This window comes from Epinephelus fuscoguttatus, linkage group LG18, assembly GCF_011397635.1.
Source record: "Epinephelus fuscoguttatus linkage group LG18, E.fuscoguttatus.final_Chr_v1".
In the NCBI taxonomy this organism is placed as follows: domain Eukaryota; kingdom Metazoa; phylum Chordata; class Actinopteri; order Perciformes; family Serranidae; genus Epinephelus; species Epinephelus fuscoguttatus.
The window spans coordinates 19,200,186-19,226,323 of record NC_064769.1 but is presented as its reverse complement, the minus strand read 5'-3'; the positions used below and the strand labels follow the sequence as shown (position 1 = coordinate 19,226,323).

At 42.8% G+C, this 26,138-nt stretch overlaps 2 protein-coding genes across 2 annotated transcripts; one reads left to right on the top strand and one right to left on the bottom strand.

The window, feature by feature from the left end:
• The first annotated feature begins 5,051 nt into the window (after nucleotides 1–5,051).
• On the top strand, nucleotides 5,052–23,475 carry cplane1 (ciliogenesis and planar polarity effector 1). Its single transcript, XM_049604551.1, has 50 exons — nucleotides 5,052–5,204; nucleotides 5,497–5,634; nucleotides 5,730–5,865; nucleotides 5,951–6,070; nucleotides 6,151–6,383; nucleotides 6,481–6,584; nucleotides 6,664–6,820; nucleotides 6,923–7,026; nucleotides 7,430–7,612; nucleotides 7,923–8,172; nucleotides 8,287–8,469; nucleotides 9,078–9,838; nucleotides 9,991–10,181; nucleotides 10,357–10,437; nucleotides 10,525–10,680; nucleotides 11,058–11,225; nucleotides 11,306–11,537; nucleotides 11,639–11,775; nucleotides 11,866–12,083; nucleotides 12,163–12,327; nucleotides 12,518–12,665; nucleotides 12,753–12,862; nucleotides 12,949–13,098; nucleotides 13,203–13,314; nucleotides 13,819–14,134; nucleotides 14,227–15,351; nucleotides 15,473–15,624; nucleotides 15,703–15,788; nucleotides 15,874–15,938; nucleotides 16,211–16,481; nucleotides 16,568–16,903; nucleotides 17,006–17,623; nucleotides 17,719–17,900; nucleotides 17,984–18,071; nucleotides 18,169–18,253; nucleotides 18,357–18,491; nucleotides 18,667–18,729; nucleotides 18,847–18,932; nucleotides 19,235–19,463; nucleotides 19,544–19,803; nucleotides 19,918–20,002; nucleotides 20,191–20,373; nucleotides 20,590–20,632; nucleotides 20,748–20,879; nucleotides 20,965–21,145; nucleotides 21,251–21,306; nucleotides 21,381–21,548; nucleotides 21,720–21,847; nucleotides 21,970–22,253; nucleotides 22,355–23,475. Exons 2-50 carry the CDS (start codon nucleotides 5,554–5,556, stop codon nucleotides 22,508–22,510), a joined length of 9,693 nt encoding a protein of 3,230 aa, XP_049460508.1. The 5' UTR covers nucleotides 5,052–5,204; nucleotides 5,497–5,553; the 3' UTR covers nucleotides 22,511–23,475.
• Nucleotides 23,476–23,906: 431 nt separating this feature from the next.
• On the bottom strand, nucleotides 23,907–26,115 carry LOC125878545 (serine/threonine-protein kinase pim-2-like). The gene is made up of 5 exons (XM_049559820.1): nucleotides 26,101–26,115; nucleotides 25,796–26,017; nucleotides 25,349–25,526; nucleotides 25,069–25,242; nucleotides 23,907–24,549 (listed from the first exon to the last, which is right to left on the bottom strand). Exons 1-5 carry the CDS (start codon nucleotides 26,113–26,115, stop codon nucleotides 24,458–24,460), a joined length of 681 nt encoding a protein of 226 aa, XP_049415777.1. The 3' UTR covers nucleotides 23,907–24,457.
• Nucleotides 26,116–26,138: the final 23 nt, after the last annotated feature.

Below are 26,138 nucleotides of genomic sequence, written 5' to 3'. Positions count from 1 at the left end.
AAATTATTATTTCATGACTAATGTGCCCTGACAGCAAAGAGAAAACTAATTTTACCAAACCTGTCTTTCAGGTTTGAAATATCTCTAAATAAGAGCTTGTCATGATTTGTTGCTGAAAACAAGTAACATCTGTGCTCCTCCTACTAGCCTATGGCAAGTCAAAATGTCAGCTGTGAAGAAAGCCCATTGACCCCACTTCCACCACTGGTATGTCTGATGAGCAAACACAGCTGCATTCACTTCTGCAGGAATAGTTAGAGACATTTTGGGAATACACTTATTAGCTTTCTTGTTAACAATTTGAATGCTATCAATCTTCACATCTAACTCTTGACAAGAAAGCAAATATGTGTACATGTATGGGGAGTTATTTGGCCAGGATCATTTCTTGGCTGGGGTCTTGTTCTTAGACTTGCAGAATTGTGCCCGGCCAAAAAATAATCCCGCATAATCCCCTCTGAAACCACAAGTTATCATTTTTACACTTTTGTTTTTGCATAGATTTACAATTGACCTGTGGAAAGAGCCAGGCTAGCTGTTTCCCTGTCTTCACTCTGTATGCTAAGCTAAGCTAGCTCCTTGCTGGCTCTAACTTAGTATTTAACTGACAGTTATCAGAGTTGTATTGATTTGCTCATCTACGTTTTGACATGAAAGCAAACAATTGTTTTTATTTTACAAGCAATGCTGCACTCAACACTACACTAACAAATCCCCCCAACAAACATGTGATGACTGAAACCATCACTACAAATTCAATCATTCAAATACAGGTGTTTGTTCTTTCCCAAGAAAGACAAGTGAGTGCACACCCAAAGAATTGCAGCAGACGTACTCTGACCCACCGTTGCTGTGAAAAAGAATATTGAATTGTTTCTTTACAGCTTCGTGAGTGTCATTTTTCAGTATGAATGAGACCTGCAGATGGCAAATGAGGTTACCATGCCAACTAATGTCCCTATATTGAACACCAAAGACGGAGATGGATTATTGTTCTCTGGCTGATGGCATGCTGTTGTAACGGCCGTACAGTTTATCGAAATTAAACAGAGTCCACTGTTAGCATGTGCTTGAAGAGCATTATGCAAACATCATACTGATCCTTTGTGGTCAAACACATGATAAAATCTCTACGATCCACACATAGTGATTGTTCAATTTGCAAGAGGATCACTCAGAAATCCAAACCCAACTGTCACCACCTTATGTGCAGGCATGCTTTATTTAGAGGCAGGCAGCATTCAAATAAATAGTAATTATAGAGTAATTACAGAGTAGACCTTTTCTTTTCTTTCTGATGCAGAGTGGGTGTTGGGAGATTTACAGACATCCTTTAGTCGTAACCTGCTTGTGTGCTATGATCAGTAATTAATAAATTGAGACAAGATTTGTGTGGAAAAACTGTTTACTCCCATTTAGTGATGCAATTAGCTAATGGTATTTTAGGGTAATTTTATTACATCTCTCTTGATGGGTATTGTATGACACAGAGAGATTTAATGTCAGAATCAAGTAGAGGATTTATACACTTACTGAGTTAACAAGTAATGCTTTTAAATATTTTATTCATACACTTATAGTCCTCAGTTATGCTATATTTTCCTGTGTAAAGACATTTTACTGCTGAAGATGTCCAAAGTCAGGACTGTAGACTAAGGTCACATCATGAAACACAAGTAAAGAGATTATAATATCTCAACAATATGATACTTTGCAAGAAGAACATACTGTTTATCAGAATCAGAATCACTTTAGTGGCCAAGTTCGTGCACACATACAAGGAACTGACTTGGCATTTTGCATTGCTCTCAGTGTTCTGACACAAAAATAGACATAAAAGCCAGAAACAAGGGCAGCAAAGCTGCACAAATAAAGGTGAAACATTGACAGGACTATTACGTACACAAGAATGTGAAAGAATAGGTGTTTATATGAATATTATATCTTACTATATAATGACAAAAACTCTGTGTGTGGGTGTGTCTGTTCCACATTTTTCTCCTCCCTGACTTAGTCAATCCATGTGAAATTTGGCGCAGTGGTACAGGGTCATGGGAGGATGCGAATGAAACAATATTACATCAATTAGCCAAAGGGGGGCGCTGTAGCAAAGAACGAAGGCCAGATTCCAACCCCCACCGCTGCAACAAGGGCTAGCCGCACCGTTCCCATGTGAACTACCAGTGCGCCTCACTTTTAAGTCAATACAACATATAAAAACTTTAACTATCTGCCTTTCAACGTGCTACCTCAACTACTAATGTACAGTTTTAGCCCACTAACTATCCCACTATTGGCAATGGTACTACTGTACTTTCAATAAAGCAATCATACTATCAAATTCACAAAAACTCTGTCTGAATACATTGCTCTTCTTAATGGGTTCAGTTGACTATTTAATCTGCAATTACCTGTGACCTATATCCCAAACACACACCATGTGAAACTGCACATGGGCAACTGTGCACTGAATGGATATGGACTAGTGAATATATATATAAAGCACCAATAACCAACAACAAAAATTATATTTATGTGATGTTTATATCCAATTCAATACTTTACAATCAGGGCAAATAAATTAATATTAAATGGATGTAAACATGCACTGGATGATAATGTACATGTTTGTATACTGTACAGCATGCAGGATTTATATAGACAGTAACAGATGATATGTCTAGCAAAAATGTGATCTATAATAGTCTATAATAGGAGCAGAGGATGTCTGGTGTTACAGGGTTATTGACAGTGTATGACTGATTAAATTTTTCATCAGAGTGACGGCCTGTGGGAAGGAGCTGCTCTTGTGTTGGCATAAAGTGCTCTGTAGCACCCACCAGAGAGGAGAGGCTGAGACAGGTTGTGTCAATAACAGTATGGCAATATAACAAACTGGTCACAAAATAATGGGTGAGCTTATGTTATGAATGCACAAAGTCTGTGGTTCTGTAACTGTTTCTCAAACTCTCATCCTGATTATCATCCTGTTTTGGTCATGTCATCATGTCCTCATATGATGTCAAGCTCTCCAGCATGTACCTGGCAGTGACAGTAATAAAGTGCTCCATCTGCGCTTGGCAGGCAGAAGCAAATGAACCAATTAAGGCCTGGTGAAGTCTCCTCTTTCACCTATCGGCTGCTGTCGTCTTCATCATGATGAAAAGGAGAGAGAGCAAGGGTAATTAAATACCAGCAGAGGCCGGGGGGCAAACCTAATAACTCTCTGTAACAAGCCAATAAGAGACCTTATTGCTCTAGAGTTCACACAACCCAAAGCATGTTAATGGTGAAGAGGAGCACTTACTGCACACAAACATTCAGATAGTTAATAGGCCTGCGTGTTCCTCAGAGAAAATTGACATTGTGGAGAGATATCCGCAACAGCCCAGAGGCAAAGTACAAAAAACCTCTTATGCCATAGTTTATCTACCACAGTGATCTTTGCTGCTCTAGTCTGAACTGGCTTTCATGTGGACTCAGGCACTTTGCTATGCTGGGTGCTTACAGTAGTGTCTGTTGTAGGGTTGCCATCTGCTGGCAAATGTATGCTTGTGCAGAAATACCCTGAGGCACCTGTGAATGTGTAGTGCCATTTGTTAAGTGTTATCAGTCTTTTTGTAGTATTAAGCATTGGGCATTGAACACAAAGATCCCCAAACATAATTGCTGAAACATAATATGACAAAGCACACAATTATAGTCCTTTGTTCAAATGCTGGACAACATTTGTTCATTTATAAAGCCATATTGGGTAAACTCATGCATTTGCACTTTGATAGAGATCTGACTGTAGTTACAGTCTGAGATCTCCAGATTTAGTCTTGTTGTCTGTTCCATATACACTGCACTGGGACTGAGCTGGGAAATAAAGATTTAATGTGCTCTGTTCCCCTCACTTGGAATAGCCTTCAAAAATATTGGAAACTACAAGAAGTGGTCTTTCTCCCTTTATTTCACAGCTCTCATAATCAGTTGGTACTTGTCATTGTACATAAGTGTTTTAATATTTTGACATATTAATGTTTATCTTCTGGGTTTTTATTGTGGTTATTGTTGTTTGTAACTTTTGTATGCTGCTGTGTTTGCCAGGTCTCCCTTGGAAAAGAGATTGTTGATCAAAATAGGACATACCTGGTTAAGCATGGGTCACATAAACATACATTCACAAAAACCCTGACATGCATGAACATGGGCAATGTGAATAGTCCATTAGGTCAATGTAAAGCCAACCCATCCTAGTATTGAAAGGCCTTGCCCTGAAACTCTCTGGGAGGATAAACAAACAAACAAACAAACAAACAAAAACCTAAAACAAAACACCCAGCCCTTCATTTGGGATATTGTAGGGAATCTGGGAAAATAAATAATAATAAAAAAAATAAGATAAGAAATAAAACATACAGTAACATAAGAAAATGCACAGGTGAGATGGAAAAAAAACCCTGATGGCTCGTGAAACTGAAATTAAGTTGTATGCACTTATCACCAGTTTACAAATACACAAAATATTATATAATTATATGATATATAATATTGGGAAAAAAAGAACAAAAAAGAAAGGAAAAGATTACAATATTCAAATAAGTAATTGCCTACGAAAGACCAAGAAAGAAAAAAAGGAAATTAAATACTCCGATTTCCAAACAAGAAATACCAGAGATGATGATAATAATAAAAAAGATCGCTTATATTTGCACTGTTTACATAATCTGTGTCATCACTCATTTACACAGCGCTGTACTCTGTCGAGAGGTTGCATCTTTATTTAAAAGTCAAAAATGAGGAGTGAAAGCGAAGTGAAGCAGAAAAGCTGTTCCCAGAAAACATCACGCCCAGTAAACTACAATAAATGAATACGTCTGTGTTTAAAAAGATTAAAGTTGGGGTTTTTTTGTAAGGGTTTGGGCCACAGTCATGTAAATAATATTGTATTTTATTTCATTTTATGTCTGTGGTCACATTATTTCCCGCAGGGCGTCGGCTACATCACCAGGTTACAGCGTTCCTACGGCAACGCGTTGAAGCTTCCTCCTAGAGGATCATGGGAAAAAATTCTGGCTACGGGAGCGGAGGGAGTTTCGAAATATTTCATGATTAGCTGCGGTTAAACATGTAATACTGTAGTTATATTAACATTTACACGACCAAAAAATGTGAGCCCTTCAACATTTGACTATAACCAATGTAGTGTGAGTGCTCAGGTAAGGCTTTTTGTCGGAACCAATGCTCCGCGCAGTGAACAAAATTAGCTAGGTGGCTAATGCTAGTTAACGGTATGGTTAACATTGGTGATGGTTTTTGTTGGTTTAATCAATGTATAACACCAGCTAACAACACGGTACTTTGACATTGTCAGTATACGTCACTCTTCTGTTAACATATACACAATTAAGAGTAATATTTCTTACTAGCTGCGTCGCTAATCATGTTGTTTACAGTGCAACATGTAAAATTGTTGCTTGTCTGCTAACCTTAAACGTCTTGCTTGTCTAGTGAGATCCTGCAAACCCTCCCAAAACCAAGAGTAGGCACCGATGCTGTCTTTTAAACATGGAGCTAAAGCTGGAGGTTGTTTTGTCATCCAGCATCAAACGGAAGAAACCATGGCCGCGATTCTGTTGGCTTGGCAAGGTGAGGACTGTCAAACATTTCAGCCAGAGACACTGAAACTTTGCCTCCCTTGTCAGAGGAACACGACTGTGATCCTGTGTCATGTCCCTCTTTAGGAGAAGGAGTCTGTGTTCCTGTTAGATGACAAACGGATCAGTGAGATCAACATGGTGTCTGGACGCACCAAGAAGAGGACTCCTAAACTCCATCCTTTGCTCAACAGTGTGGTGACAATGGCTTCATCCCACAATGGTGAGTTTAATGTGCAAACCCAAAGCAAAACACAAGTCTGCTGTCATTTCAAAGAGTACATTTGTTGTCACTTTTCCTTTTCCAGGTATGTGGCTGTGTGGACTTCTGGTCTCAGGAGAGCTGTTTCTGTGGAACAGGGATAAAGACTTGTTGAAGACTGCTGCAGCGGTCCCAGAAGTAGCTCAGATGACCAATGCTGTTCAAGGTATGTGCAGTATATGTACATGTGTAAAGTTACCTGGAAGATGGGGAAGTCTTTGGATTTATGTGTGTATGTTTTCACAGGGAATGCCACAAGACTGTCACTCCAAGTTTCAGGGGATGGAAAGCGTGTGCTCGTGGTAGCCATAACAGGGCAAGTGTTCCTGTGGGAGTGTATGGATGTCAGGGATTTGACGGGGGTACGAGATGGCACGGTCAAGGGACACTGGGCACATATACAACCCCTTGAAGACTCCATTCTGCCTTCCTCACAAGACAAAGAAGCATCCCAAAACACCATCTTCATCAAGACAGAGGTCTGAATAGAATACATATTTAACATGTTGTCATATGTTTCAGTAAATGACTCTTATTATATTATATCTTATTTTATCTTTCCACAAACTCGCTCAGGTTATGGGTGATGCCTGCTTATCAGCCTTTGTTTTCACATCTGGGAAGAAGCTAGTCCTCACCTGCCTGAAAATTCAATGGGAAGAAGGCCACATGAGAGCGGGGTGAGTGAGCAGGTCTATATAACAGGCAGGGCTCTCACTGGGTGTTACAGTGGTTAAAAGTACGTATTTCTCTTTGTAGCTCTGTGGGATACAGCATACAGTGGGCCACCAAGACATACCCCATGTCTCGTCTCACCCCGCCCTGCCAACCAGTGAAGTCCAGAGGGGCCTTGGTGCCAGCTTTCTCCCCAGATGGCCGACTGTTAGCCATAGTCCTGAACCAGAGACAGCCAAAGGTGAGGCCTATCTGTTTCTTTTTTCACATCTTTATAAGTTTTTCCAGGTCTGTCCATCTCTACAAAATGTGACCCATGATTTGTATTTCCTGTTGAATGCAGGCCACACAGGTCCTCTTTGTGAGCACACAGAATTTTGTCTCAATATCAAGTGGCCTTGGAGGATGTGGAAGCAAGAAAATGGACATCCCCTCTAAATACATAAGGTACAGAAAGCATGTTGGTGTTATGCAGTCATCAGCCAATGTGAGGGTTTAACCTGGGGTCAACATCTGCTCAGTCACACTGTCTAAAATATTGCTGGTGAAGCTTTGTGACTCATTCTTCACTACTCTAAACAAACATAGTAGTGTCAACAGTGTGTCTGTGTTAAGCACGCCATTTCCAGACTGTCTAAATATAAAATGGGAATGACTACCTATCAGCATCACCAGCAAAGACAACAATGTCTGCACAATTGTATCAAGACTGCCAAGATGCAAGACACCAGGAAATGATTGCCACTAAAGGATGTGTTGCTTCACCTGAATGTCATTAGAACCTCTTTCATATCTTTGATGTACAGTGTGTATTTATTTACCAATATACTTTACATATCTTCTCTTTTAGGTCCTACTGGGTGGGCAGTGTGAGCTGGTCACCAGGTGGTCTGTTCCTGGCCTGTGTTCTGAAGAGAGGCTCCCTTCTTATGTTGGCTCGCCTTGGGGGGCTCCTCACTCTAACAAGCTGTGGTTGCAGTGTTGACTTTGGGCCTGCACACTTCCTACCCCTGCACCCTCTCGTCACTTACCGGTGCACATTTGAGACATTTTGCCTCACTCATGAGCCCTTGTTACAATTTATTGATTTATTTGTGCTGATATTTCTTAATTCTTATTCCTCCTCTCTCATCTGCAGTCATCTTTGCCATTGATTTCCTCATTTACACTCTTCCCTATGTGAGCCAATTCATTGCATCTCACCTGTCTGTTGTTCCAAGAGTTGTACAAATCCAGTGTGAAACATGTCCTATTTTATTTTGTATAATTTAGGGTGGTAACTAATGATTATTTTCATTATAAATTAAACTTCTGATTATGTTCCTGATACTTTCCCTCTACAGGGCACCAATGTCTGCAGGGAAAGCAGATCCCTCTCTGTCCAGCTCTAGCTTGTCTGTGCGGGATGTCCTGAGGCAGCGGTATTCCGTGACCTGGCATCCACGGCTAATGTACCTCATTGTGTCTGATGGCTACATGGCCACAGTTATGAGGGTGCAAGATAGGCCTTCTCCTGCCCTGTTGCTGAAAACACTAATAAAGGATGCAAGCAAGGACCTTGAGAAGGCCAGTCGGATACTGGATAAATCACAGGTGGTAACTCAGGGACTTCTAGAACAGGGATCTTACTTAGCTTCCCCTTTTTTGTACTCTCTGCAGAGCTATTCTTGACGATACAGTTTTCTCATTACATTTTCTTATTTTCAGATACATGCGAGAGCATGGTTGGAGTCCTTGTCTTGCCTGAATCTTGACAGCACCCTTGTCACATGTGGGCCCAACACCGCAGACTCTGTCATTTCAGCAGCTACAGATGGATCCACTTTGCCACCTTTCCTGCAGGATCAGGGGACACTGGGTGGTACCAAGGAGCTTCTTGAAAAAGTACAGGTCAGTCAAATAGTGTAAGATAGAAAGGTATAGCTTTAAATTTCGAGGTTTGTCAGTGGACTATATACACTGACTGTGGCTGCGTTTTTACATGAAGGTAAAAAGCAGATTATAAATCAGGTTTCTCACCCATCCCTATCATTTTTTTTTTTTTTTTACCAGCATTGACATATTATCACTGTCTTAAAGTTTATAGCCCATTGTCTCATTAAAAAAGCAACTTTCTCTGCTATATGGACATTTTAATGCCAGATTACTGCTAACAATGACTATCAAATTACTATAGTGCATCTGATAACCTATTGTGATGATAGCCTGCCAAAATTTCCTGTTACTGGTCCGAAAGTTGGAACCATACAAAAAATGTTTTCACCACCAAGGTTCAGTCTGATCTGTAATGACATCACCTCTTTTTGTCAAACCAAGATTTTTGGCTTTTTGGTCCAGAATGTGGTCCAAGCGAGTTTTAACATTTGTAATTTTGGTTTAACTCAAACTGAAAGTCTTAAAGTCTGGACCAAATGAGTTAGGTGTGAAAGGGCCCTTAGTTGCTTACTTTACTTATGTTACCAGTCTTTAACCCGCTGCTTGTTTGTGTGGCTTCCTAGACTTTCTTTGAGGATGACTCTGACATAGACGGACCTCCTGCTGGTTCTCACATGGAGGATGGTGGACGTCTAGAGTTTGCCTCAATGTTTGACACACTCCACGCCCTGGACACAAGGGCCGACACTAGCCCAGATTTTGATAGGGACTTTTGTGATACAGAGAGGAAGACACCTCGTCTTTATCGTGAACTTGGAAAAATCCAGACTAAGCTGTTAACAGCTTGGGCGTTTGGCATGTCTCTCGGAAACACTGTGGACAACAGAACTCGTCTGCTGCAGCACACCCTCTACTGTGTGGTGCGACTTGCTGCTCTACTCCATCTGATCCCCAGCTCCGAGAACACAGGGAAGACAAATATCTCGGTTTCTCCTTGCCTGCTGCACCTTCTCAAAGCCCTTCTGTCTTTTCTTCCCTGGGATAGCAATCACTCAGATGGGCCATGCTGCCTGGGGCTGGTGGTGGAGCTCAGTAAACGGCTGATTCGCCTCCTGCTGACCCCTCACCCTGAGTCCCACCAGACTGGTCACTGTCAGTTATCTTCTCATAGTCTATCGTCTGTCTTGCATGTCTTGGAGCTGGTCTCTGATTGTCTTGATCACACCTACAGCCTGCAGCAAAAAACTGTCTGGTCCTCTGCAGAGAAGGAGTCACATCTCTGGTCTTCCGATGCACACTGTGTGCCTCTGTTACAGCATGAGAAGGAACAGAAGTCCAGTTTTGTACGTCAGGCACAATCTGTTCCCCAGCGACCGTCTAGCAGGTACAGACCATCTCTCTGGCTTTTTATGTGTTTTTAATTGTCCACTATTTATTGCTGTGGATCCCAACCTTAGTCATTGCATGTCATGTTTTGCCTGGAATTTAAATTTGTCACAAAGTCCAACAAGACTGATGATTTTCCTTTTTGACCAGATTGTTTGGAGTGTGGCAGTGGGTTTACAAGATCACCCTGCAGTATATGGAGGAACTGAAAAGCTTTCAAGGCTGTGATGGCTGGGAGGAGGAACAGCAGCAGTTGTCCGTCATCATGTCCCAGATCCAAACAGCTTTGCAGGCTACAGGAGAAAGGCTAGAGGAGGGTCCTGCACTGCTGAGTTACCCAGGTCTGTAGCAGAAGGACTAATTATCTAACTTTAATAATTGTACTAGAAGCAGGAAGTAAACTGGGGAGTTTAAATCAAATCAAACCGAATGCAAAACAATGTATCTGTGGCTCAGGTCAAAAAAAGACTTAGAGTTAAACATGAATGTATCTACTATTTCCCTCCTCTCCCCCAGGTGAACACCTTTTCCTGTTTGGCTCGTACCCTAAAAGTGCTGATACATGGCAGTCACAAATTTGTGAGGAGAGTAACAAAAGTAAGAACCACTGCTTACATTTTTTCATTTAAGTACACCACATGCTCATCATCAGTCTGAAATAGTAATCATAAATCTTTCCATTAGGCTCTGATCGTGCCGTTTTCAAGGAGACACGTCTTTGTCTGGCACTCCTATACAGTCTGTTATCCCAGTACCGTCTGAGAGAAGCTCAGGAGTTAGGGGACCACATGGCCCGTCTCATCCTGCACAGGGCCGGACACCAGAAAGACAACATGACAGGTCAGCAATGGTCCATAATTACTCAGTCTTGTAGCGGTGAGTTAGCTTTGAATGTCTCCCTTTAAAGGCTGTGTGGCCAAAAATATGTTTTTGTTATGGGGACAAAGAGACATGTCCTCTCTTTTGCTTTATCTGGTTAATCTATTTCCAACATCTCTCTGGATTATGAATGTAGTAAATGGGGGAGTTGTCCGTCATTTTGGCACTTATCACTCTGAGAAGAATGAAATAATCCAGCTGCTAGAAACTTAGATCTTGCTCCATGATGATCAGTAGTTTGACACAGTTACTGCAGCACACTGTGCTTCATCACAAATGACCTCATTCTCAGTCTCTGTAGTTAGTTATAAGCTCTGCTTTTATGCCCTGCACTGCAGCAGACTCTCCTCCCTGCCCGTGGCTGCCAATGGACCTTCACAGTGACACAGCTTGTGCTGTGGTTCAGACCCTGGGGAGATTCATGGCCTCTTACTTCACCAACCAACCCCTCTACATCCTGCCCCCTCACCATGTTACCGTCTTGCCTCCACTACATCTACCTCATGGTGTGTTTCTATAATTTTTGCTAGATAAAAATATATATTTTTTAAGTTTTATTGCTATTAGGTAATACGGTCTTTTTCAGCCTCCAGTGTTGGGCGCTTGGTGCCACTGTGTCAGGAGGAGGTGGCTAGGGCAGTGCGTCAGCAGCAGCTGTCAGAAGTATGGACAGTAGACTACGCCCAGGACCTGCTCCTGCTTGGGGGTCTGCTTCCTGAGACTGTGTGGTTGGCTTACCATCTTGGGGACTGGAAGACAGCAGCCTCTCTGAGCTTGGCGTATACGAATTACTGCGCCGACCACTTCGACTTCACTCAGTCAGTTTGAAAGCATACAGTATATTCACTAGAATAAATTCAATTTCAAACTTTTACCATATTTGTTTTCACGCACATCTCAATGACATCTTTTATGACAGGCTCAGGAGGAGAGAGCTCCACCTCCCAACAGCTTTAGAACCAGACAGCATTTTTCAGGCTGAGTTGGAGTGTCTTCTTGGCAGTAAGTCTGACTCCCAAGAGCACAGAGATGAAGATGGTGACAAGAGCTTTACAGGTTGGTGAGATCTGACAATGGTAAGAGGACCACAATGCACGTAGCACCGTTTAATTGGAATCTGTGCTTTGTCTCCACTTCTTTTACCAGACCCTTTGGAAGGAGAAGACTGGGATTTGTTACAGGTTTCCATACAGGAGATTCTGAAGGCTTCAGTCATGGCTGGAGTGAACGTTACGTCATCACCCTTGTCTTCCTTGCTGGATACAGCCAAAGACCTGTGTTCTTGTCTGCCTGCCTTGGTGCCCAATGGACTGTATCTGCCCTCGCCACCTCTTTATTGCCCTCAGCCTTCCCCCAACACACAGGTACGTAACAGAAGATCAGCTTTTACAAACAGTATGAACATGTGAATTATAAAATTAAATATGTGTGTCTCATGTTCAGGACCCAGTAGGGACAACGGGGCAATTTGCAGAGGTTGCATCACGTCACAAAGTGTCTGGAGTTCTTCAGAGATTACTGTTACTTCTGAGATCTGCACGTTGTTGCCATCCTGCTGCTCAGTGGTACATCAGTAATCTGCGCCGTGCCAGACACGTATTATACAAGGTACTTTCAAAGACTATGGGGTTTTGATTTGGTTTAATAAGAGAACTGAAGGTCCTCAAGTATGGCTTACAGTTTGATGGCGACAGTCCAGTTTTTCTAAAGAAATGCTGTTTTTTCATTTTACCATACTTTTATTGGTTTATCATGCAAAAAAGAAATAAGTAGTGCAAATATCTGATGATGTTTTCAGATCAAGAAGAAGTACTCCTATCCATCAGCCACTGAAGAAGAAAAGGCTTTCCCAGAGGGCCTGATGAAGTTCGTCACCTGCCGTGGATTCTTCAGACGGGGGCCTAACAAAGACGGTCACCTGGACCCTGACACCATTCAAACTATAAGTAAGACGCCACTCATAGTGAATTTTGGGCATCATAATCAATGATGTACTTTCAAATAGTGCTTATTGACTATATTTTTCCTACAAGTCTGTTTCAGGGAGCTGTGTGGTTTATGCTGGATGCTTCATGTCAGGGACCAGCTCTCCATTTCCTGCAGGAAGTATCAGGCAGCCAGACAGCATGGTGGAGATGAGCAGGTATTCCATTTGTGTTTGATGACATGTTTATGTATAAATATGCCCATTAGGTCCTGTAAATATCTGTGTGTATTTGTATCCTGTAGATCCCTGGTGGTTCAGAAGTGAGAGCTACCTGTGTTGATGCTCTCCGCTGGGCCTGTCGCTTCCTGCCTTTCTCTTGCTTTCTCAACGCTGAGGAGATCCTCCAGGACATACTGCTCAGCCTTGTGTCTGAACTTCCTCCCCTCTCTCTGGTGACTTTTCCATGCCCTTTTCTTACATAAACAGTGCTTATTGAAGTGAAATAGAATGACCTTGAGTGAATAAAATTCTCATCCTTGCTTGTCCCTCTTTGTAGGTGGCAGATGTGTTGGTACGTGCCTTCCCAGAGGAGGAAGAGTCTGTAAGAGTCGCTCTGAGAGAAAAGTATAACTCACTGCTGCAGAGGCTGAAGCGATGCAATGTCCTTGGTACGAACACTTCCGTTTTAAAATAATTGCTTTGAAGCACTATACAGCACTTCTACTGTAAAAATGTCACTTTTTAGAGACTGATTTCTTTATTTTGAAGAAGCTGTGTGCGACATTCAGAGCATCAATATAGCAGCAAACCACTAGAGTTATGGCCTCCGGAGCAGAGATTGAAATCACGCTACTGCTGTCTGTTGTATTCTGCAGCTCTCTGTTCTTTGTGGTAGTAGACGGACAGTCCTCGCATGCATGTGAGTCCCTGTGTGTGTATCCCACTGGCTAGCTTATTGGCATCGCTCTGCACTAAGCTTGTACAGCGGTTAGTGCTTATAATGCTTTCCCGACTCATGGTGGTGGAACAGTGTTGTCACCGAAGCGTAGCACCCATCCTCAACACTCGATGTATTCCTTTAAGTGAGGGATGTAGGCTGATTTTACTTATTGTCCACGACTCCTTAAACATATGTTATAAATGTCAATCTATGTTATTCCATTTGCTTCTAGAGGGCGAAAAAGAGGAGGTGAACGAGTTGATGATGATCGTCATTCAAGACAAATTCAGGCAGAGGAGAAAACATCTTGGGCGTTTGACGAGGCATCTGGCGCCCCCTGAGCTCCATTTGTGGGAGAAGGAGGAGGAACAGGAAGACAGGGGAAGCAAACATGGGATGGCTGTGTGGAAGCAATTCTCACTGGGTACAAGTCTGAGCACCAGCACCTTAACTGACTTTGGGTTCCCCCCAGTTTACAGCGATGGAGACACAGTGGATAATACATCTGAGGCCGTCTCTCCTGAAATGCACAGCAGAGCCACAACAAGGTAGCCAGCGTGGAATAGTTGCAATACCATTACATTGAGGTTTCATATATCTGTGTTGTGCCTTATTCTGTGCTCTGTGTTGTTTTTTTTAGCAGGGGCAAAAAAGCTAAAACATCAAGAGACAGAGAGCATGCAAAGAAGACTGCTGTTAAGATTGAAAGCGTCATCAAGGAGGAGAGTCACCCAGACGACGCCAAGGAGAATGAGCAGCCCTCCTTACCAGTGGTTGGCACCTGGGAGTTTGAGCTGGAAGATGACGAGTATCTAAATTTCCTGGAGCTCTTCCTCAGCTATGTGCTAGAGAAGGACAGTGTGGATGGAGGGGATTCAGGTAATGAACTTCCTCTGTTGAGGGGCTTCTCCTCCCAGCTGAGGGAGAGAGAGTTGCATTCTCTCACCTTTGATGTGCTCACAACCATTCATCGCCGCCAAAGAGATGCGCACCATCCAGCCAGAAAACACGTGGGCAATGATCTTCCAGTGTTCAGAGCCGGCTACTGCTACAAGCCTGTCAAACAAGGTGCAGCAACTGATATGCAGACTTCCTCTGTCTGGAGTGAAGCACCCATATCCAGAGCAAGCCTCTCTGTCAGTTCTCTTCCTGGGCTAAGCACAGGCAGGCGTAAAGGTTTGTTTGGGCTCCAACAGCAAAGCAGTGTGCATTCAGGCCAAAAACTGAAGGGGGGACACTATGGATCTGATACTAGTGCTATTCGAAGTGCCATTACCACAGGGCGGCAATCAGAGAGCTTGAAACTTGGCTCCTCAACTTCTGTTGAAGCTGTGATTGAACTTCAGCAGGGCCTAGACCCTAAACTAGAGGCTCAGTTTCCAAAACTTGGCAGGCTGCTGGAGTGGATGGTCCGCTGGGCTGATAGGAGGGTGCTGCTAGGACATCATGGCAAAAAGAAGAAAGAGAAGGGAGGAGGAGTTGGAGGCACAGCTGATGAAGGAGTGGTGATCCGTGTCAAAGCCTCTGCGCCTGCTGTCCTCACTTCCCTCAGCTTGCTGGAGCGCAAGTACACTGCTCTCCTCGGGACAAACCGCTACAGTGCTCACATCCAAGTTCCAGAAACACAGTGGACTGTAGCTCCCATGCTGCGCCCTGAGGTGGATAGGAAGCTGGAGAGAGAGAGCAGTGTCGATACAGGCTACCCTGGATCAGCCAACACTCCCATCATTGGTCTTGATCAGAATCTACAACAAGAACTGTCCATGTGAGTGCCCTATTTATGGTGGTTTAATATTGGGCTAAATCTAGCTCAGATATATCAACCAACTGATGGCGATATAACAAAAACGTAGCAGCAAAACATTTTTTACTGTGTTTCCCTGCAGTGGTTCTTCTACAGATGAACCAGAGGAACTGACATTTCACAGGACACCTCTCCCTAACGACCAGGATCAGCTGACCTTTGATGCTCAGCAGAGACAGTCCAGTTCACAACAACCATCTCTCGATGACTTGGATGTTACACCTGAAAAAGAAGGTATATTACTAAGTTAAATTGGATCCTCAATGTTGCTGTAATGCAGAGAATGTGAATTAACGTGTTTGATATTTGTAGGCAAAAGTAGTGAGAGTGATGGCTTGGAAGTGTTGTCCTCTGTTTCCAATGAGAACATCTCTGGAAACATCTGCACACCTGAAACGGTGAATATTACCTTCCAGGATTCCCATTCTTATACATATCGTCAGCTTTGTCAAAACACAAATAACTTGTTTTTGCTCTTTGCAGAGTTTAAAGCTCGCAGACCTGGACCTCTCAGAAAGTGCTGAAGATGTGTCCAGTTCCAGCTCTCTGTGAGTTTTTAATGTAAACTTAAGAACTTTGCATCTTTTCTCCATTAGTGTCGTAAATTAGTGCCAAAATGATGGCAGAATTCTTTGAGATTTTTAGCCTTATTGTGTTATGTAATGTTAATAATAGTTGTTGTTTACTTATATTCTTCCACATTACACTATGACATTATAAAAATATAATGAAGTACAATCCCTGCTGAGTTATTTCTACAAGCCTCAGGCCAAAACAAACAAAATCTTTATTGGCATTGTTGTTTGTTTTGTTGTTTCAGCCACAGTGATTCTAAAAGCCTACAAGCCCCCCTGCACTCAGAGCCCCAAGCTCCTCCTACTGTACAGCCTGAGGCACAGGTCCATGTAGAGCCTTCTGGTTCCACTGGAGTGCTGCTCCCCGACACACCTGTGGATCCTCCAAGCACTCAGCCACAAAGCTCCACATCTGGTGCCCCCCCTGCAGATTCCACAGCCCCTAATCAGCCATTATCTGCTCAGACTCCACTAGTGCAACAGCGTCTGGGTGAAGACTTATTCAGATTGGTTCAGGTAAGAAGAGACTAACCACAAAAATGTCTGGAGTCAGGTGGCTTTCAAGATTGAGTTTGATCTGAAGTGTTTTTGTTTCATTGCAGAATATCAACTACATGAGCCTAATGGAGGTTTTGGGAGCTTCATTTTCTAACCTTCAACTTGCCCAGCAGAGCTCTTCCATGGCTCAGTCTAACATCGGCACCTCACAACCTCACGTGCCATCATCTTACGTGACTAATTTCATCCCTCAACCAAATGCCAACATGCCAGTGCCATCTCAGACACAAGCATTCGTGCCAAGTTCAAGATCCAACAACCTTCAGCCCCATCAGGCCCCTGCGTGTATGTTTACAGACCACACCGCCATCCAGAGCTCAGGGAAAACCTCCCCAACAGGTGTCCAGCATCACACCACGTCCACTGCTAATAGTGCAGGTGTAAGTTATCACATGTTGCTCAAGTTTTCTGTCAAGCTGTGTCACATTTTGCCTCTATGTAAACAATAACTAAGCTGAATACAACTTTTATTTCTTCTTCAGGAAATGCAGCCACTTTCTGTCCAGGCGGTGTCACCAGAAATCCAGTTTATGGAGAGCAGGAGGTTGATCCCACCTTCACAGGGGCTTCTGGCCACTACTGACACCAGCCACGCTATTCACAGTGCCCCCGTATTACTGCCCTCTAATGACAGCATACAAAGGGACTCTGCTCCCCAGGTCTTCGGCTTGAAGTTACTTCAGCTCCGCCGTCCTCCATTGCCCCAGCAGAGTGTGCCACACCATCCCCAAGGCCCCCAGGTGCTTCAAACGACAAACCCTGCAACTGTGGAATCCCATCAGTATAAGCTAAAACACAACCAAACTGTCTCAGTGCCAAAAAGACAACTCAGTTTTAATACAACTCCGATGAACTCTCAACCCAAGAGTCAGATGTCGGACAGATCCAGGGGGCAAAGCTTCACCCTACTTCCTCCTGCTGATACACCTGCACCAATGGAGGGCCTTCGTCTGCTGCGCTTCGAGCCTGCTCCACAAAGCAACACCACGTTCCCCAAACTTCCCATAGCACCTTCCTTCAGGCCCTCTTCTGTCATTGCAGCTCCGAGGGGAGAAGCACCTATGATCAAGCTTCTGCATATAGAACCTGGACCACAAATGGCAAGCAGCACTTCCGTTATTTCAAGACTGTAAAGTGATGTATCATAAAATCTTGCATTGTAGTTTACAAACAGATATATCTGTCTCTGCCACAGATGTTACCCGAGGCAGCTCCTTCAAGCCAAATGGCCCGTCTCATGTCTATGGAGGAGTTGACAAGTTCAGTGATGGGGAGGCAGAATGCTGAAGAGGCTCGACTGCGGCTGCTCAGAGTGGACCCACCTATCGAAAGCACTAGAAGAGCTACCACTCCCCCCACCTTAAACTCCAGCAAGAGGCAATCACATTTATGTTTTCATGCTATTGACTTTCTTTTTTTAAGCTGATAATTTTACTCACAATACACTGTGTTGTTTATAGACGGAAGAGGAGAGAGGAGAAGGCAGAGAGGGGAAGAAAAGCAGAGGTCACATTCAGACCAGATGAGTCTATCATCCCTACACAAGAGGTAGAGCAGTATTACTTTTAATAAGAAGTGTTTTGTGCTGCTACTCCTCCTTAAGTGTAATTTCACTTTTCATTTGTTTGTTCCAATATATCTCCAGCCAACAAATGAGCTTGTAAACAAGGAACCTGCAGCTGCAGAGGAGATCACCCCTGAGCAGGATGTTCCCAATTTTGCTCAATTTGGTTGGTGTCAGTATACAGTATAATTAAGGTCATGACCAGACACTTTGAAATATTGTAATTCTATTGATCTATTGTTTTTTTCCCTCTTATCTCTGCCTCCCAGGGTCCTTTGATTCTCTGCTGACTGGTCAGAGATTATTGGACAGGGCCATGTCCACGTCAGCTGAGCTCCATGCCTTTGCTTCCACACATAAAAGACCCCCAGAGTGCCATGATGCTTTCACTAACACAGACCCAGGTGAGATAGTTTGCATTACAAGTTATGTCATGTTGATACTGTAATAGTTTTGGACTGCTGTAATATTATTACACAGTTGTAGTTGAATTTCTCTGTTTTGCCTGGGTTGTTTCAGATACATGTTTTCCATATTCTAGATTCTGAGCCAGTAACATGTTGATTATTTTTCTTTTAGCTTGTCCTCCCGCACTCGTGGATAAAGCTGTGTCTGCCTCCGTACCTGCTAGTAGCCCTAAATGTAAGTGGATTTGATATCTCAGGAACAAGGATAACACACTGCTTTTTTTATTTGTTGGGCATATAATGAAGAGTTAAACATTGTGTGTTTGTGTATGTGTGTGCTTTCTCCACCCAGCACAAAGCTCAGGGAATCTGCAGTTTTTCAAAGAGCGCCTTGTTCAAGACAAAGAGGAGATGCCACAGGGGCCGGGGCAGAATCTGGTAAGAGGCCAGACATACAAGTAGCACTTTTCCATGCCTCAGTTTGGCTTGGCGCATCAGCCGAGCACAGCAGGGATTTGCATCACCATACAACAGGGCTACCCACTTCATGGTGTGGCTTTAACTGATGACGTGCTTGTCTTGAGTCGATGACAGTTAAAAGCATTGCCTCTTGAGCACTGTTGTCATGTAGTTACCTAGTTTCCATACCTAATGTTCCAATTCATGAATTTGAGCAGGATTTAACTTTGATTGATGGACATTTTACTTCACTTTTCTCTGTTTCTCTGTCTTTGTCTCAGGGTCCTGGTGGCCGCCAGTTCATAAGTGTTTTGGATCTAGAAGACAAAGCCCTGCATCAGGACTTGCCTCGCTGTCTCAGCCCAGAAGTACAAGATGTACCTCCCCTTCGCCCTCCTTCACCTACCTCTGCTCAGCTTCATGTACTTGCGACTTCAGTTATAAGGAGTGCTTCTGCTGCTGCTGATCCACAACCAGTTCCAGAGGACTTCCACTGGAGACCGCACACAGGTCTTTATATTGTCTAATGCAGGTATTACTTTGTACTGAATACAGTGAGGTCTAAATATCTGTTGTACTGTACACTCTAGGTGTCCCAGAGGAGCTACCATCACCCAGCTACACTGAGCCAAACAGGGATCCAGAGAGAATCACTACACAAGATGTGGTAGATGAACCTGACTCTGAAATCTGTCAAGCCATAAAGACCCAGAGCACTCAACCTCACAGTGCCTCATACACACCGCCTACAGTTTGGTTCTCCTCCCGCCTTTCAGAGCTGGACGCTCAGCTGGCTGCTCTACAGAACATTGCAGACTATCTGGAAATGGACTTTACCAACTCGAGGATGGTATATAAGCATGTTGCTTCTCATTATTTTTCCTGATTTTTATTAGTAGTGACACCCAAAAATAGAAATTGTCTTTGAGAGTTGACATTAAAATGCAATTTATTCTTTATGTAGCTGGTGAACACTATTGAAAAGCTGACACCAGTCTTGGCTCCTGATGTGAGGAAAAAAACTGTCAGACTGTCTGTTCCACAGGAAGGTATGATGTAAAACTGTTCTTCTGTAATAAAAGCCTAAACTCTTCATGTTGCATTTTAAATTACAAAGCAAATCCTCGAAATTTAGATACAAAAAACAAAGTTGCAGGTTTAATTGAATAATAAATAACTTGAATATTGTTTGAAAAAACTCTATAAGACATTCATGCATATTCTCTGTCTCTAACAGCATGGTTACCACAACTGAACCCTTCAGCTCACCTGGATACCTGTGAGGAGGCTGAGGAGGAGGAGGAGGAGGAGGAGGAGGAAAAAAATCAGGAAGAAGAATATGAGGTTCATAATGACTCCTGGGCTCACGAAAGGAGGCCTGGTCACCATGCTGTTCCTTCCTACCTTCACACCCCTCGGAGTAAGGATGCAATTTACTTAAACGCTTCCTAAACATTTCTACTTCCGTAAACAATTTCCACGTATCTTGGCAAACTGCACTTCCTAGTTGATGAATAAATATTAAAATAGAAATGCAGATGCATACTTTATTCTTTTATAGTCAGATACATGGATATTTTCTCAGTAGTCATAATTTTAAAAGTAATTATTTCATCTGTTTGTGTTGCTCCCACAGAAATGAAAGATCAGCTGATTGAAGCATCTGGAATATCTCCTGAGTAGGTTTAAGTACATCAGAAGTGTTATGATGCCCATTATCTGTTGTAGATGTGCAAACCTCACTGTAACTTCTCCTACTTCCCAATACTCTTCCCTCTACCTGTCCATCTCTAGATGTGCAGATGAGAATCTGGGTCAGACTGGGTTATCCGATACAGCCGAAATCCTAGACGAGTTGGTGAGGGAAGGCTATTTATCCCCGACTGACCTGGATTTGTCCAATTCACAGACTGCACCACATAGCAGGTATGGTACCTACTGAAATTCGGTCCAAATGACTACTGAAACAGCTATGATTTATGACTGAGCTGGAGAGTAATGTGACCCATAGCAGGCTGGAGCAGCAGCAGAGTAGCTGGATGTCGCAGAAACGTGCCCCTCCAGAGGAGGAGAGGAGAGAGCTGAGGATCTGGATGAGAAGGAAACAGAGGGAAAGACTGGCTGTTTATCAGAAACACAGAGAGAGCCTGAGGGAGAGGGAACACAAACCTTTTTCTACCTCTGGAAAGGTGGTGAGATGTGTTTGCCTCTTTATTAGAACTGATAATCCACTGTATGCTCTTATTGAAATATTCTATCCACATTGTTGTTGACGTTACCTCTGTGTGCCTCCACAGAAACCAGCAACCAAGAATCGAGCAACCATTTGGAGAACCAGGGAGGAAAAAGAAAAGTACGTAACTGTTACATTACCTGTGCACAATAAACATGCATGTGCATTACTGTTATTTCCATTTGATGTAATAGGTTCATGCTGCTGGAGCAATACAACCAGAGGACCCGTGAGGCCTGTTCTTTGGCCAGTGAGTTTCCCACCAACCCTCCAACCCTGCTCATTTCTTCAAAGACTGAAGTTTCACCTGCACGCTTAACTACACGACCCAACTCTGCTCCACCCTCTGGTAGCACTCACAGGTATCCCCTGCAACAGTTATATGACCAGGATCTTTCTCGTTAGATAATAACTGCACTCTGATCTAGCGTCTGAACAAGGCATTAATCAGATTTTGTACAGGGTGTTCATTCTAAACATCTGGAATTGGCTGATTTGGTGATGGAGGTAATATCTTTTCATTGGGCTTACAGTGTATCTGCTAATGATAAAAGAAGTCTTAAGTCAGGACAAGCTCAACCTCACCTTCGTCCATGGACTGCTGAGACACAGGGACTGCTTTCAGAGGATTACCGCAGGAGACTGGGACTACATAGACCAGGTATCATTAATTATATTTTACTACATTGCTCACCGAGATGAGCCTGTAGATGTGTTTTACTCAACTGTCCAAACCATGTTAAATTCACTTAACTTGTTTATGTTGTGTGAATTTTGTGTTAGTTACATCTCTGCCAAGGGACCGACTGTCTCAGCTTACCAGACGTGGCATGCTCACACACACAAAGAGCCACACTAAACAGCAAACAGCCAGCCAGAGTGAGGAAAGGCGTGTTGGACACCAGAGAAAGACAGGGCCGAACAGAGGTCTTGCACCGGGGACTGCTGCAGGGAGAGGGATCCTGAGGGACCAGACAAGGATGGAAGAGAGGGAAGAGGGGAACCTTTGGGAGCCCACCTCGGAATTGAATAGGCTGCTGGGCCCAGAGGAGTCAGAGTCGAACATAGTAAGACTCACATTCATCACATACTAGCCTACATCTGGGAGAACTGTAACTACATTATTTGGTTTCATGTCTAGTTTCATACACTGTTGTACACTTGTCAGGTTTTGGCTGGACTGCTGGACGAGCAAGATGATGGTGCCACAGCTGGTGTGTCAGCGATGGACTGGCTGGACAATCTTTCCGACACCACCAGCAGCAACCTCAGTAAAATAGACTGGGCGGCTGTCGAGAGGATGGTGGCTGCAGAGGACGACTGAGCTGAGTCTCTCAAGGAAAGGAAAGGAACAGTGCCACGTTGTCACTTAAGTGGATGTTTTATTACTGGGGAAAAACACTTCTTATATTTTATGTGCCTATAAATATAGTGTAATTATAATATACTGAAGCATTTTTAGTGCTTAGAATCTAGACATGTTTAATGAATTTGATATGGTCAGTGATGGCATTAAATATTTAAGGACAGATTTTTTTATTGGTAAAGTAGGCCTACAATAAATTAGATGTGATGTAATCACTTTATATTTAGTTTGTAAAACAATATCTGTTGCACTGACATCTGCAATGATGTCCTCTTGGAATTTAGGTTTAGCCATTTGTGCATAAAGTTTTCTACATTTGTAATTTATTTTTGTACAGATTTGACAGTTCCAACTATTAAATGTGTGGATCTAAGCATTACAAAGCCGTTTCATCCCATTATTTTATTGCCTTACACAAAGGATTTTGTGGTCAAACCATAAACTTCTCCTACATGAGACAGATCACATGCTGTTTACCAGTCTTGTGTTCATTAAAATCATAGACATATAAACAATCTATATACAGTAGATCTTTATTATCTTTATATATGATCCAAACACACTCACACCTGCTTTTAAAACTGAAACAAAGTGATACTCTATAAAGGTCCAGTTTTTAATCATGTTAACTGGACTTTGCTTTGGTCTTCAGATAAATAAAAATAATCCCATAACAACTTCAGTTTCGTCCTGAATGCAAGTTTTGCAGATTTAATGCACTGGGACATGCCCTTCTTTTCTATATGTCTGTTCTCAACATTATCTTTTCCTCCTCCTCTGTATCCATCCACCACATTCTTGTTTTCTTCTCCATATCCATCCGCTATGCTCTCTTCATCTTCTCTGCATCTATCCACCATGTTCTCTTCTCTGAATCCATCCACTGTGATTTCCTGGTCAAGAGCAGAGTAGTGTCCTGCCACTATTGCTATGCAGATATTGTTCTGAATGGTGTGTTAGATGGGAAGTGGAGCTTATATTGCTGACATATCCCCATGTTGGCTGCCTTGGTAATGTTTTAATCTGCTTTTGATTCTATACAAAGATTGCACTGAAGTGATATAGGATGGAGACAGTTGTAATAGGCCTACATCAAATCAGGGGTTTTTTTTGTATAAAAAGATTAAGTAAATTAAGTCAAGTTCAACTTCATGGTCATTTCCACATACAGAGTACATGGGAATGAAATTGCCCTTTCTCCCAACCAAGGTGTCATCATACACGGACAAATATGAATATACATATCACACATACAAGTACAAAAATATAAAGATAAAATGTTTAATATATATATATATATATATACACACATGTATATATATACACATCACACATATATACGCATTAAATTTTTTTGAATTTTATCACATATATTAATACATACATTAATATTCTAAATCATACATTAATATTCTAAATCACAATTTGCCTTAGAGGGCTTTACAGATTATGACATCCCTCTGTCCTTAGACCCTCACAGCGGATGAGGAAAAACTGAGGAAGGATCCCTCTTCCAGGACCGACAGATGTGCAATAGATGTCGGACAGGAGCAGGACAGAGCAACATAATACATTTACAGTAATCCATATGACAAATTTAAACATAACGAGAGTCAGAGACTGAGAAAGAAACAGGTCAGACAGTAGTGACAATAGCTGACAACATCAGTAGCAGTAGGCATTAGGCAGGGCCACGGCAGCAGCATACCCACGACACACCATCCAGGCGTAGCTGCGTTACGAACTTCTCTCCTGAGAAGAAGCCCTACGTGCATATACTGTATATACATATACAGATAAATAAAAGCACACGTAGAATGTTAGGACAGTTCCAGCAGAGCCCTTGACTAGGAGGCCAACCATGCATGAGAGGGGCAGAGCTGACAACAGGTGGCTCGTCGTTGATTATCTGAGCCAGGGATGAAGCTGTAGCTGCTCTAATGTGGGACGCATCTCAGGGTCGTTTTGCAGACATATCTGCAAGAAACCTCTGCAGCCTGGGGAGCAAGAGAGAGAGAGAGAGAGAGGGAGTTAGGGAGATCAGTGGTTTCAGTGGCAGGGAGGTGATCCACTGTAAAACAAAAACTCCTCCCAAAGATTTTCTGCATGTTGACTTATTTCATGTCACCAAATTCTAATCAGTTCAATCTTGAGGCCAAGTAACTCAAATTTGAGGAAATTCCTTCAGGGTCTTCTCAAGACATTGCGTTTAAAAGAATGAGACTGACGCAAGGTGTTGATGCACAGTGACCTTGACCTTTGACCACCAAATTCTAATCATTTCATTGTTAAATCCAAGTGGACGTTTATGTCAAATTTAAAAAAAATTCCCTCACAGTGTTCTTGAGATATCGAGTTCACAAGAATGAGGCAGCTGCAAAGTCAAAGTGACCTTGACCTTTCCCTTTGACCACCAAAATCTACTCAGTTCATCCTTGTGTCCAAGTGGACACAATTAAGTGATCCTTACAAACTTTGTATGTGTGTGTGTGTGTGTGTGTGTGTGTGTGTCTTACCTCTGGACAGATTCTTGTTGATTTTAAGCCCCTCCTGGAAGTAAACCTGAGTTTTAAATGAATGTTTACGGTCGAGCAGGTCCCACAACAGTGCTCCAAGCTGCCACACTGTTGTGGGAATGGCCTGATATTCTCGCACCAGAAACCACTCTGGAGGTGACTTTGAGAAGGTACCTAAAATACACAATGTAAGACACAAAGACAGAGGGACACAGTCAGAGACAATCAACCATAGGGCAAGACGTAGAAATAAAATATCAGGAGAGGCCAGATATCATACCACAGTAGTAATTGTAGTATCGCTTTTTCACGAGGCAGCCACAACCAAAATCGATCACCCGGACGCGTGGGACAGTGCGTCCAGTTTCCACAAGGACGTTTTGCAGCTTGATGTCCCTGTGAAAGTCGCTGTTCGAGTGCATCTCAATGGCTGCATGTATCATCTGCTTCAGGATGATCTGTGATGGAGGGAGAGAGTGAAACAGACGAGTGAATGGAGTGGGGTTTAAGTTAAACGTTCACGTCAGCAAAATTTGTTAGCTTACTGGGCTAAGAAATAGCCCAGTGTATACACCCTGAACACCATAGTGTGTTTTTACACCTCAGCGTCGATACGGATTAAACAAACAAGACAGACGTATTAATGAGTGATCACTACACAGTGTAAATTATGGCAATAATAAATAATAAAGGGACTGCAGCCTAACCCTTCACCTAGCTTCAGTACCTTAGCCTCGTTTTCTTGCAGGTAGCCTCCCTTGGCCCTGCGGTACTTGTGGAGATCCATGGAGGGGACTGGTCTTTCCAAAACCAGGATTAGCTCCTCCTCCAGATCAAAACAGTCAAGAAGGGAGATGGCTGCAGCTTTCCCAGGTGAATCAGCTCCACCTGCTGCTTTCACCATGAGGGCGACTTCTTCAATGACTTGAAACACCTCTCCGTTCTGGACCTAAAGCAAATACAGAAAACATAGAAATGAAAATATACCAACATTTATCATTCTATCATTTTGCGTGGTCTGATCAACAGCACTTGAAGTACAAACATGTTTCAGATGATAGTGCTTAGGA